Source organism: Octopus bimaculoides, chromosome 4 (assembly GCF_001194135.2).
Source record: "Octopus bimaculoides isolate UCB-OBI-ISO-001 chromosome 4, ASM119413v2, whole genome shotgun sequence".
In the NCBI taxonomy this organism is placed as follows: Eukaryota; Metazoa; Mollusca; class Cephalopoda; order Octopoda; family Octopodidae; genus Octopus; species Octopus bimaculoides.
The window spans coordinates 59,281,087-59,291,608 of NC_068984.1; the positions used below are offsets into that span (position 1 = coordinate 59,281,087).

Sequence of the window (10,522 nt, forward strand, 5' to 3'; positions counted from 1 at the left end):
GCTTTATTATTGTCATCTCAATTTTTCTATCGTTGCTTATTCTTTTCAGAATGGAAGATAGAGGGGAAGTTATTTCTATCAAATTTTCACCTGACCGAAGAATACTTGGTGTTCAAAGATCTCTCAAGTCTGTCGTACGTAAGATTTTTCTTTTGATGATGTTGGTAGTTAGTTGTGACAGAGGTCTGTAGTAACACTTGAACAAGGTCACAATATTGCAGCAGTTCTGTTTCTGCTGCTATTATTTCAGGGCATCAGATCTTAATGTTTCTACTTTATATCGAATTTAAAGCTGTGGGTAGTGATATTGATAGGATATAAATAAACATATAAATCAGTGGTTCTCAACGAGGGTTCACATGGCCATTGGAGACCCATGTATAATTTTGTTGTTAAAATTTATGTACAGTAAACAAAATATTTTAATTTTTTTATGCAGTTCATATTAATACTTAATTATAAAATTACAGGAGGATTTTTTGATGGAATTCTGCTTTACACACAGTATATAACCACTTAACTTTTTTTTTAATATTTTGGGATTTGTAGAAAATCTTTGTGGATTTGTGTTCTACACATAAGAAATAATATGACTATGCAAAAACCAAAACAAAAAATATTTTTGTGTGATTTAAGGGGTATTTAGCTGTTATTTTTAGCACAACTCATGACCACCTCACACTGTCCTTGTTTGTTTGTCACTCTCACATATTAGTGTTTTTCAATATCTTTTGCCCCATAAACACATTTAATGGTCTATTGCTGGGATTTAAGCAAAAACTTTGGACTGTCCATATTTTAAACTGTGATTTAAGAAAAAAAATTTCGAAAAATTAAAATTATTTATTTTTTTTTTTTTGCATAGTCAAATGATTTCCTGTGTTTAGAATACAAATTTGCAAAAGTTTTCTGCAAATTCCAAAAAGTAAAAAAATTATGAGGGGTTATGTGCCATGTGTAAAGAAGAATTTCATTGATCTTTTTTTAATATACATCGAATGGCTATGAAAGTCCAGGAGAGTAAAATAGAAACCAAAGGAGTCTATAGGCAAAAAATGGTTGAGAACTACTGATATAAATGATAAACTGTGTAACAGCAAATTTTATACATCATTGAAAACATTAATTAGCTGGACATTTGACCACATGGCTTTATTATAATGGCTATAATAAAATTTTATGTTCTCTGTTGTATTGTCACTGATGCTGGATTATGTCTATAGCCAAGACACTCATGTCTGAATGGTCAAGTCCATCCAGCCATAAATATCTATCAATAAGTGATATAATTTGTTGCTGCTAGTGTTATCCCTGATTCAGTAGACCTGTGTTCAATGATGCTCCAAACCTGAACATCTCATATTTTTATATGTTGAACATTACATTATCCTATGCATCCTTTCTTTCTTTCTTTCTTTCTTTTTTTTAAGACAAGACATGAGAGTGTGAGTTAAGCAAGATTTGACTACTAATTTTAGCAGATGAAGCAAACATTTAAAGGTTCCCTGAATATTGTTAAAGTGGATGTGTATTTTGTTGATTTTCAGTGCTGAACTCAATTGCTGCTAGAGGCATAAATTGTTACCCATACCTAAGTTTTAGTTTCAGGACAAGATTTAACTTAATGCTATTGGAAAGTTGAGTATGTGGGTCTTTATGATTAGAAAAGATTAATCAAAACCCACTGATGTATCTGCCTTTCATGTTCTCATCATCCACACAGAATCTCACCTTGCCCTTATACTATATTTAAAAAAGCCAACAAGGGAACCTCTACACAGTTGCACTCAACCTGCTAGGATTTTTTGTTTCCTTTATATATATCGCTTATAATTTTAATTGCAGGAATTCCTCAACTTTAGTTCTGATGTTGTTCCTGACAATATGGAGTATTCACAGACCTGTAAGGTAGGTTTTAATTACATTTTAGTTGTAAACGTCTGATTTTTTTTTTTTTTTAATGTTGTATGTTGTGAGTGCATGTATTCACTCACATGCACAGGCATGGAAGGCAGATGATCAAGATTCTGTACATCTGACATAGAGTTCATTACTATGAAATTTGCTGCAGGCATTTTCACAGATTTCATTTCAATCAAGTTATAGAGTGCCTAAAATATTGATGGATTCAGTGTGGACCTGAAGTGTGTAATTTCTTCTCCAGATCTATGCCTACATTACATTCATCTGAAAAACAGCCTGTGTTGTAACAAAAGATCTCGAACTTATCCTATCTGTCGAAATACATTTTCCTACTTGCACTGGAAAATGTCTGCCTATGGAAAAATTTGGATTCAGCACTCACAAAACACTCACTAGCCATACAGTACTCCTACTATTTTCCACTGGCCCATCATAGACTATCATCATTGAGAAGTAAATGTCTTTGCTAGGGATATACTGTATTGCTGGTGATGGGATTTAAAACAGCCACCCATCACTTATTGTGTTCTTAGCCCAATATATTTGACCAGAAAATATGTAAATAATGCCTTAAATGGTTTGGTGCTTGTAGTGGTTACTTGTTAAAGCTTGTTAAGAACTCAAACCTTTCCTTTTTTTGTAATGGAAAACATATTTATAGGTGAAATAATTCCTTTCTGGAACAATGAAACTTATAGCCAATGAAGCTATGTTGAAGACTGCCTATGCAACTCAAATGTACTTGTTGTAGAAGAGACAAGTTCAAGTCTCATTGGCAGGTTCGAGTCTCATTCAACATTCTCTACTAAAGGGTTTTTCAGCTTTGGGTTTCCCTGTTTCAAAAAGGAATTATTTCACATTTTCTCAGTTTCTAAATTCTTATGATGTCAACAGCATATTTATGGGTATTTTTCATTGGTAGTTATTTATAATCTCAATATTATAATATATGAAAGTAATCAATTGCTGAACTATGATTATAACCTTGTTATAATTCCCACTTAAGGCAATTTCACATATAGCACTAAGCCTTTAGGTTGGAGGTGGAGGGGGTGCTTTCAAGCACACCAACAACTTCATATCTATACAAAATTCATGTAATTATAACAAAAAATTGCTATTCCTAGTTTCTAGGTGTTGTTTCTCCTTATCTTTTCAATTGTACTCACATCAAAATACCTATTTTGTCTTATAAAATATTATTATCTGGTCTATTACCTGTGTCTTTCGATCTTTCCACACTCTCTCTCTCTCCTTCCCTCTATAGGCTCAAATCACTAATCTCTTCATATACTATTCAGTAAACTCAAACTGAAGAAAAGGGACTAAAAAACTTGCCCATTTGCTTTGTTGCACTCTTCTACCTCATTTACAACTATCCAACATGCTTCTCCTTATTTCTTCTCCAACAAAGGGCCCTGTCTAGAATGTTTGTATTCACCTACCTAAACAACATACTAACCTATTCTATATTATGAACTCTATCACCAATTAGTTTGGCTAATTTATTTTTAGAGAAAATGGTTACTGCAAAGAGATGTTTTTTAAAAAAAATGGTGATTACAAAAATTTTCCAGATTTATTTTGCAATTCTAAGAGTTCTCAAACCAGTTCAGTTTATTTGAATACACATACAAATACAGCAAAAATGTAGAATTCAGTCTAAATTGATGGACCAACAAAAATAAAAGCAATTACAAGTCGTAGGTAACAGATTTCATCAGTAACTGGCAATATTAAACATACAGTTCTATATTTAAGAAATGAGGAATTATGTACATTATTTACATTTGACGGATATTTGTCCTCATCTTGTTTGTTGTTAACACAATGTTTCAGCTGATATAACCCTCCAGCCTTCATCAGGTGTCTTGGGGAAATTTCGAACCTGGGTTCTCATTCCTAAGATATTTTTCGATGTTGTTGTTGTTATTATCATTATTATTATTATTATTATTATTATTATTATTATTATTATTATTATTGTTATTATAATTCAGGTCACTGCCTGGAATCGAACTCTGAATCTTGGGGTTAGTAGCCGTGCTCTTAAGCACTATGCCATATGCCCAAGATTCCAAGTTCGATTCCAGGCAGTGACCTGAATAATAATAACAGAAAAATAACTTAGGAATGAGAACCCAGGTTCGAAATTTCCCCAAGACACCTGATGGAGGCTGGAAGGTATATCAGCTGAAACGTTGTGTTAACAACAAACAAGATGAGGACAAATATCCATCAAATGTAAATAATGTAAATATTAAACATATAAAAAAATATCGAAGCAAAGAAATATATTTCAGTAGTAATTACAGTGACATGATTACACTGGCAAATAAATATGCAAGCATTGTCGTCGTCATCATCATTTAACATCTTCCTTCCATGCATGTGGATTGGATGGTTTGATAGGAGCTGGAAATCAAAAAAATGCACCAAGCTCTGCTGTCAGCTATGGTATGGTTTCTACAGATGGATGTCCTTCCTAATGCCAAACACTTTACAGAGTGTACTGGGTACTTTTTACATGGCACCAGCACCAGTGAGGTCACCAAGTAACTCGCAAGACAAAGACCCCTTGATTGAGTGGGGAGTAATATTGAGGGAAGTGGTTTTATGCCAAGTGGTGAGGGGTTAGAGCAGTGGTTCTCAACCAGGGTCCATATGCCCCCTCAGGTTCCATTTAAGACTTTTGGGGGGGATCCACAGTTATTTATTAAGGGTCCATGAAAAAGTTTTACTTTAGATGTATTTATTGCAAGAAACAGCTAGGTTTCTTTTTCTAACATTTTACATGTTTCAATCTTCATTAATATGTGAAAAACAAAAGAGGAATTTTGAACTAGTTTATAAACATCGATTGACTATGGGGGTCCACCAGAATAAGATAGTAATCAAAGGGGTCATTAGGCAAAAAATGGCTGTGAACCACTGGGTTAGAGTATGAATAGAGGGACAGAAACAGACATCTTGCAGTAAAGGAGATACATGACCATCTCAGATGGAGAGAGAGAGGAAAGAAATATGGTGGAAATGTAATGGGAGATTACATTTTACTCAAGTTACAGAGAAATATATATAAATGAAGTGAAAGCAAGGATTGCATATTGTGTGGGTGTACATTTAAGTTGTGTTTGTGTTTAAAGCAATTTGTATTAACACAAGCTTGGTTGTGTAGTTAAGAAATTTGCTTCACAAGTATGTAGCTTCAGGTTTATTTCACTGCATGATACCTTGAACGAAGAGCTACTACAATAACCTTAGGTCAACCAACAAATTGTCAATGGGCTTTAGCAGATGAAAAACAGTCAGAAGCTTCTTGGAGGAACCATTTCTATTATTAATGGCAGACATAATCCATCTCTTGGTTTAACACCACCACCTGACCTTTGGTGTCTCTTATAAAGAATAATCTTTTGCAAGCATTGGTCAGGTCTCCAATCTGAGGATAGCTTCCTTTGACTAGTCTCAGAGTTCATAAAACATGTCATGGGTGTTGCTCTTTCTTCCTCTGATGAAGCTGTTTAAAAGAAAACTTTTTTTTCTGAACCTGTATCACTGTTCTTTTGCTCAGTAAGGCTTACTAACTTTCTGATCAACCCACTATGCTTCTCTGTAGCTTATTTCAATAAATGGTTTCAACAAGATTTTAAAAAACACTATTACTTACTGTAAATTTGTTTAATATTCTTCTTGCTAAGTGATCATATCAAATACTTACTTTAAACAACCTCATAAAAACAGTATTAGTTCAAGGCTAGTCTACTACTTTTCAGAGTTATAGACTCATTATATCTGCTTAGGATCTATCTGTACAGTAATTAGATTGTTGTAGTTGTGGAAGTATATTTAATGGACAGAACATTAAAAGACCAATTTATATTCAGATATCTATATATATATTTTATAACATATTATTATTAATATCAGGAAATCAATATTAGAAAATTCATCGGAAAGATATATACATGTGTAGAATAATTGTTGCATTAAAACTATATGTAAAAATATATGAAAATATGTATAAGTATAAATATATAATATAATCATAATAAATGTCAGATTAAAAATTTTGAATTAAGTTTTAATTTTTATGATCGTTTCACAAAAGCGCTGTCCTAATAATGGAATCCTATATTGATAAGCATTTATAGACAACTCTTCTGCTCTTCAGAGATATAAAATTTTGAATTTGTATAATTTATCGAATGGTATTTTTTTTTTTTTAAATATGAAGTAATATTATAAAAAGGTGTTTGCTTGAAATATAAATCAAACATTAAAAATTACTGCTTTGCATTAACTAAAGATTTATTCAGATATCTAGTGAAAGAAAATTAATATATTAATATCTTCTGCTGTTGAGTCTTCAACAAAAAGCAAAATTTGTCTGGAGTTCTTCCCAATACCTTTCAATGAAAAAATTAATCATTCAGTGGTATTGTTCCTTTTACAACATATCTGAATATACTGTTTTTTTTACTATTCTAATCGTTATGTGTTTTTATTCATAACTATATTGTTTTCAAAAATCCCAAGCATATATGAATGTAAGGAAATAGTCTCCCAAATTTGTGGTTTTCCAAATATGATCTTACTAGGATCTGTCTTTCTCTCTTTCCTATCTCTATATACACAATACTCCAACTCATGCAAGGTGTTATATTTGGAAAGAATACATGTTAACAAATCTTTCAAAACTTGCTTGACTACTAAAAGGATTGTCATCATCACATGCAGTAAAATAAGAACCATGTATAAGGAAAACAATGATCTGAATAATACATGTTACTTTGTAGTAGAACGTGACTACAAAACGTTCTCACGCATTTGCTTCATACTGTATTTCACAAAATGCACTGAACCGCAAAAGAAACATGAGTTGTGTGTGACTATGAAATATGTTTTAATTTCATTATGTTAGAGATAAATTTTGATAATTCTGATAAAGTCAATTTCTTGGATGCACTTTGACCACAGTCTGAGTTGTCGTGTTCTGGTAGTGGGCAGATCCAGCTCATCGAGATTGTAGGGCATGACATGTTCAATACCGTGTATGCCTTCCCTGAGCATTCAAAACAGCCATACACCATTGGTACATGGGAGTGCATTAGGTGGTTCACAAAAGCCATTGACCCCTGTGCCCACACCTTGAGGAAAGCTGCCTCCAGTTACACACGAGTTGTCAGCCTTGGGACCACCTGGTTCAGCCGTCTCTGGATTTCGTCTGTATTCAAATCTAGGCTGAGAGCTGGCCACAGCATGGTTCCAATGTTGTGCTGATGTCGGAAGTCCATAGTGACCCTGACCATGTGGAATGGAGTATTGTCCTACTGGAACATGTGGCTATGGTGATGCGCGAAGAGTGGTACGGTGAGGTCTTAGGATCTGGTCAACGCTGCGCTGTGATGCCATTCTCTCTGCCTGCACCAACATTTTGGAACACATGGGGCCCAATTCTCTGATTCAGGCCTATAGCACCCCAAAGCATGATGCTTTGGCCACCCTATGCATCTCTCTCCATGACACCTGTATCTCTGTAGTGTTCATCTCCCCTACACCACACTCTCACTCTGCCACCCAAGTTCCGGCTCTCATCAGAGAAGACTATCAACCTCTGTTGTTGATGCCACCAATGTCAGTGTTGTGTACACACTGTAGTTGTGGCAGGTGGTAGGACAGGCTCTTGAGCAGGATGACAACAATGCAGGTTGTTGGCAGCCAGTCGACACCGTACCGTGTCATCACTGATGGGTCAATGGTCTTGCAAGTTGTCACACTGGCCAGTTCAGAAGCCCATCATGTGTGTTGGGGCAGAGTGCATGTATGTGTGTTGGGAGCAGGGTGCATGTGTATGTGTGTGTATGAAAAAGCAATCTGATAAACTGGTGTGTCAAACAGAGGTATTTTGTTGTATTTATTCCACCAAGTTGTTTAGACACCTCTTTGCTATTTTTGCCATTGAAAATACAGTAAACACGCTTTCATACAATGATGAGAGCAATTTACATGGGGTAACTTTACATTAAGGAGTGGAACATACAATTTCCTGTTATTCAGATCGCTCATCAGTCAGAGTGGCTGTTCTAGGGCATCTTCCAGGGCAGCTCCTTTTCCATTTTGTCTGCTGGGACCATGAGGTGGTCTGAATTACAGGAAATTGGACATTCCACTCCTTAATATAAAGTTACTCCATATAAATTGCTCTTAGTACAGTAAACTAGTTATTTGAAACTTATAACCAGCAATGCAATTATTTTCAATATTCTTAATACAGAATGATGATAATATTGAAAGGATAAAAAACAGATGACATTAATATTTCCAGTTATGCTGGTAGAAAAATGATTTGTGTTATTGAGATACATTGCTTGCTTAGAAACTTGTGCCAGGACAATACACAAGAAGAACTATAGTTAAGAGATAATGCATACCTATTACAACTTATACATTGATAAATGGTTATACTAAGTCACTTCAGATTAAAGATATTTTGAATGTGATACAAATATATAACGGTTCAATTGGGTTTTATTAACATGTTATTTTAACAATTTGGTACTGAATCAAAACATATGAGTTACTTAGTGCCTATATATACATGTGTGTATAGGTGCAGACATAGCTGAGTGGTATGAGGTTGCTTCCCAACCTCATTGTCCTTGGGTCAGTCCCACTGTGTGGTACCTTGGGCAAGTGTCTTCTATTATAGTCTCAGCCAACCAAAACCTTTTTGAGCAGATTTGGTAGACAGACACCAAAAGAAGCTCATCAAATATATGTATGTGTATATATTACTGTCTCCTTGCCTTGATTTCATGTGATTGTTGTAAATGAATGTCACCATCTTGCAAGTCATTCATAAAAATATGTCTGGTTGTGGGGAATGTTATCTTGAAACAAGTTAATGGTTGGTCACAGCTGTAGAAAATCTGCCTCCAAATTCCATCCAGTCCATGCAAGCATGGAAAAGTGGTCGTCAAAATAATGTTGTGTTTGTATGTGTATGTATGTGCATGCGCACATGCATGCATGTGAAACTTCCACAAGAATTATTTTATAAATTTCCTTTGTTAAATTGAAATGTTCAAACTAAGGTCAAATTTCACATAAAATGACAAATCTAAGCTAGAAGATTCAACATCAAACAAAATATTTTTTTTCTTTTTATTTTACATAAAATATGGGTGAGAGATATAATATAACCTTTGTCTGTTTACTTTTATCTCATTACTATTTAAATATTGAGTTCAAATTATCTATTCTCTTTGATTTGCAAAAATTAATCTTGTGCCAGTTCAAAAGAAATCATTATACAAGGCTGAAAGAAAAATGCATTTTAACTTACATTTTTATTGAAATAAACCTCCACTAGAGAGGGTACAGTAAAAAGAAGAAAAATAAAAAGTTATTAATTCTATGAAGCATTTTAATGTATTTAGAATGAGTGTATATGAGTACACAGATACTTTAAAATCAATATTTCCCATCGTTTTGCCTGTCCTACATATCAGCCCTAATTATAAGGTTGTCAGATAAATTTGTTCATTTTCTTTTTTCCCCCTCTTTTATTTTAATCTTTATTTTTCATCACCAATTTTAACAAATCAGTCAATAATATATTCTCCTTCATTGTTCATACTTCTTGCCAATGTCCCACTAGCTTGTCAAATGCTTTGATGGCAGAAATTACCTGGTCTTGACTAGAATTCATCAAGATGCATTTTCAGCTCCACTTTGTTGTGGAATAAAATGCCATGCAGATTGGTGGAGGGAGACTGTAAAAGATGATAATCTGAAGACATTATATCAGGAAAACACAGTGGATGTAGTAGAACTTCCCAAATGAGCTCTTGAATAGCATTTTTAGTCAAATTAGCAATGTGGGGATGAGTTGTGTAGAAACTGCATGCCATATTGCCAATCAGGTTGTTTCAGCTGGATTGCATTGTTGAGCTGGTGTGTTTGCTGATTGTAAAACTCTTTACTGATTGCCCTTTTCAAGTATTTTGTAGCAGACTAGCTCTTCCCAATCCTACCAAATGCAGATCATTGGCTTGAGGTGTTGCTTGCTTTTCAGGACTCAGCTGTTCTTTCTTCTTCTTCATATTGACATCATAAAGATACAATTTTTCATTGTCAGTGACAATGCAGTGTAGAAATTTCTGTGTCCACAAGTAACCTTGTGTTAAGGGCAAGTAAACTGGTGGCAATAGAGGAGTACTGGAGTTTCTCTCTTTTGTTTAGAGCATGTGATACCTATGCACTAAGTTTTGGATCTTACCTCTTGAGTGAAGGTGATGGGTGATGGCATCATGAGAGCACCCCATCTGCTGGGCCAATTCCTTTATGAATTGGCATCGAACCTCATAGATGAGCTTGTTCAATCAATCATCATTGAACTGAACAGGTCAGCTGGAACACAGAGAATCTGAGATCAAATTTCCCCTCCTGTAGCATCGTAAACTATTTCTGTGCAGTTCTTTCAGTTATAATGCCTTCTCCATACACAGTACAAATGTCTCAAGTAGCTTTGACAGCTTTGGAACCTTAATTGAAAGCACAAAAAAGCAGGTGCTGAAAATACTCCCCCCCCCCC

General features: G+C 34.5%; 1 protein-coding gene across 3 annotated transcripts in view; it reads left to right on the top strand.

Moving 5' to 3' along the window:
* Positions 1-10,522, top strand: part of LOC106881798 (regulator of MON1-CCZ1 complex) — a 96,720-nt gene that overhangs the window by 9,738 nt on the left and 76,460 nt on the right. For all 3 annotated transcript variants that reach the window (XM_014932308.2, XM_014932309.2, XM_052967120.1), the window contains exons 3-4: positions 50-134; positions 1,846-1,908. In XM_014932308.2, coding sequence (XP_014787794.1) covers positions 50-134; positions 1,846-1,908 — 148 coding nt within the window. The remainder of the gene's footprint in view (positions 1-49; positions 135-1,845; positions 1,909-10,522) is intronic.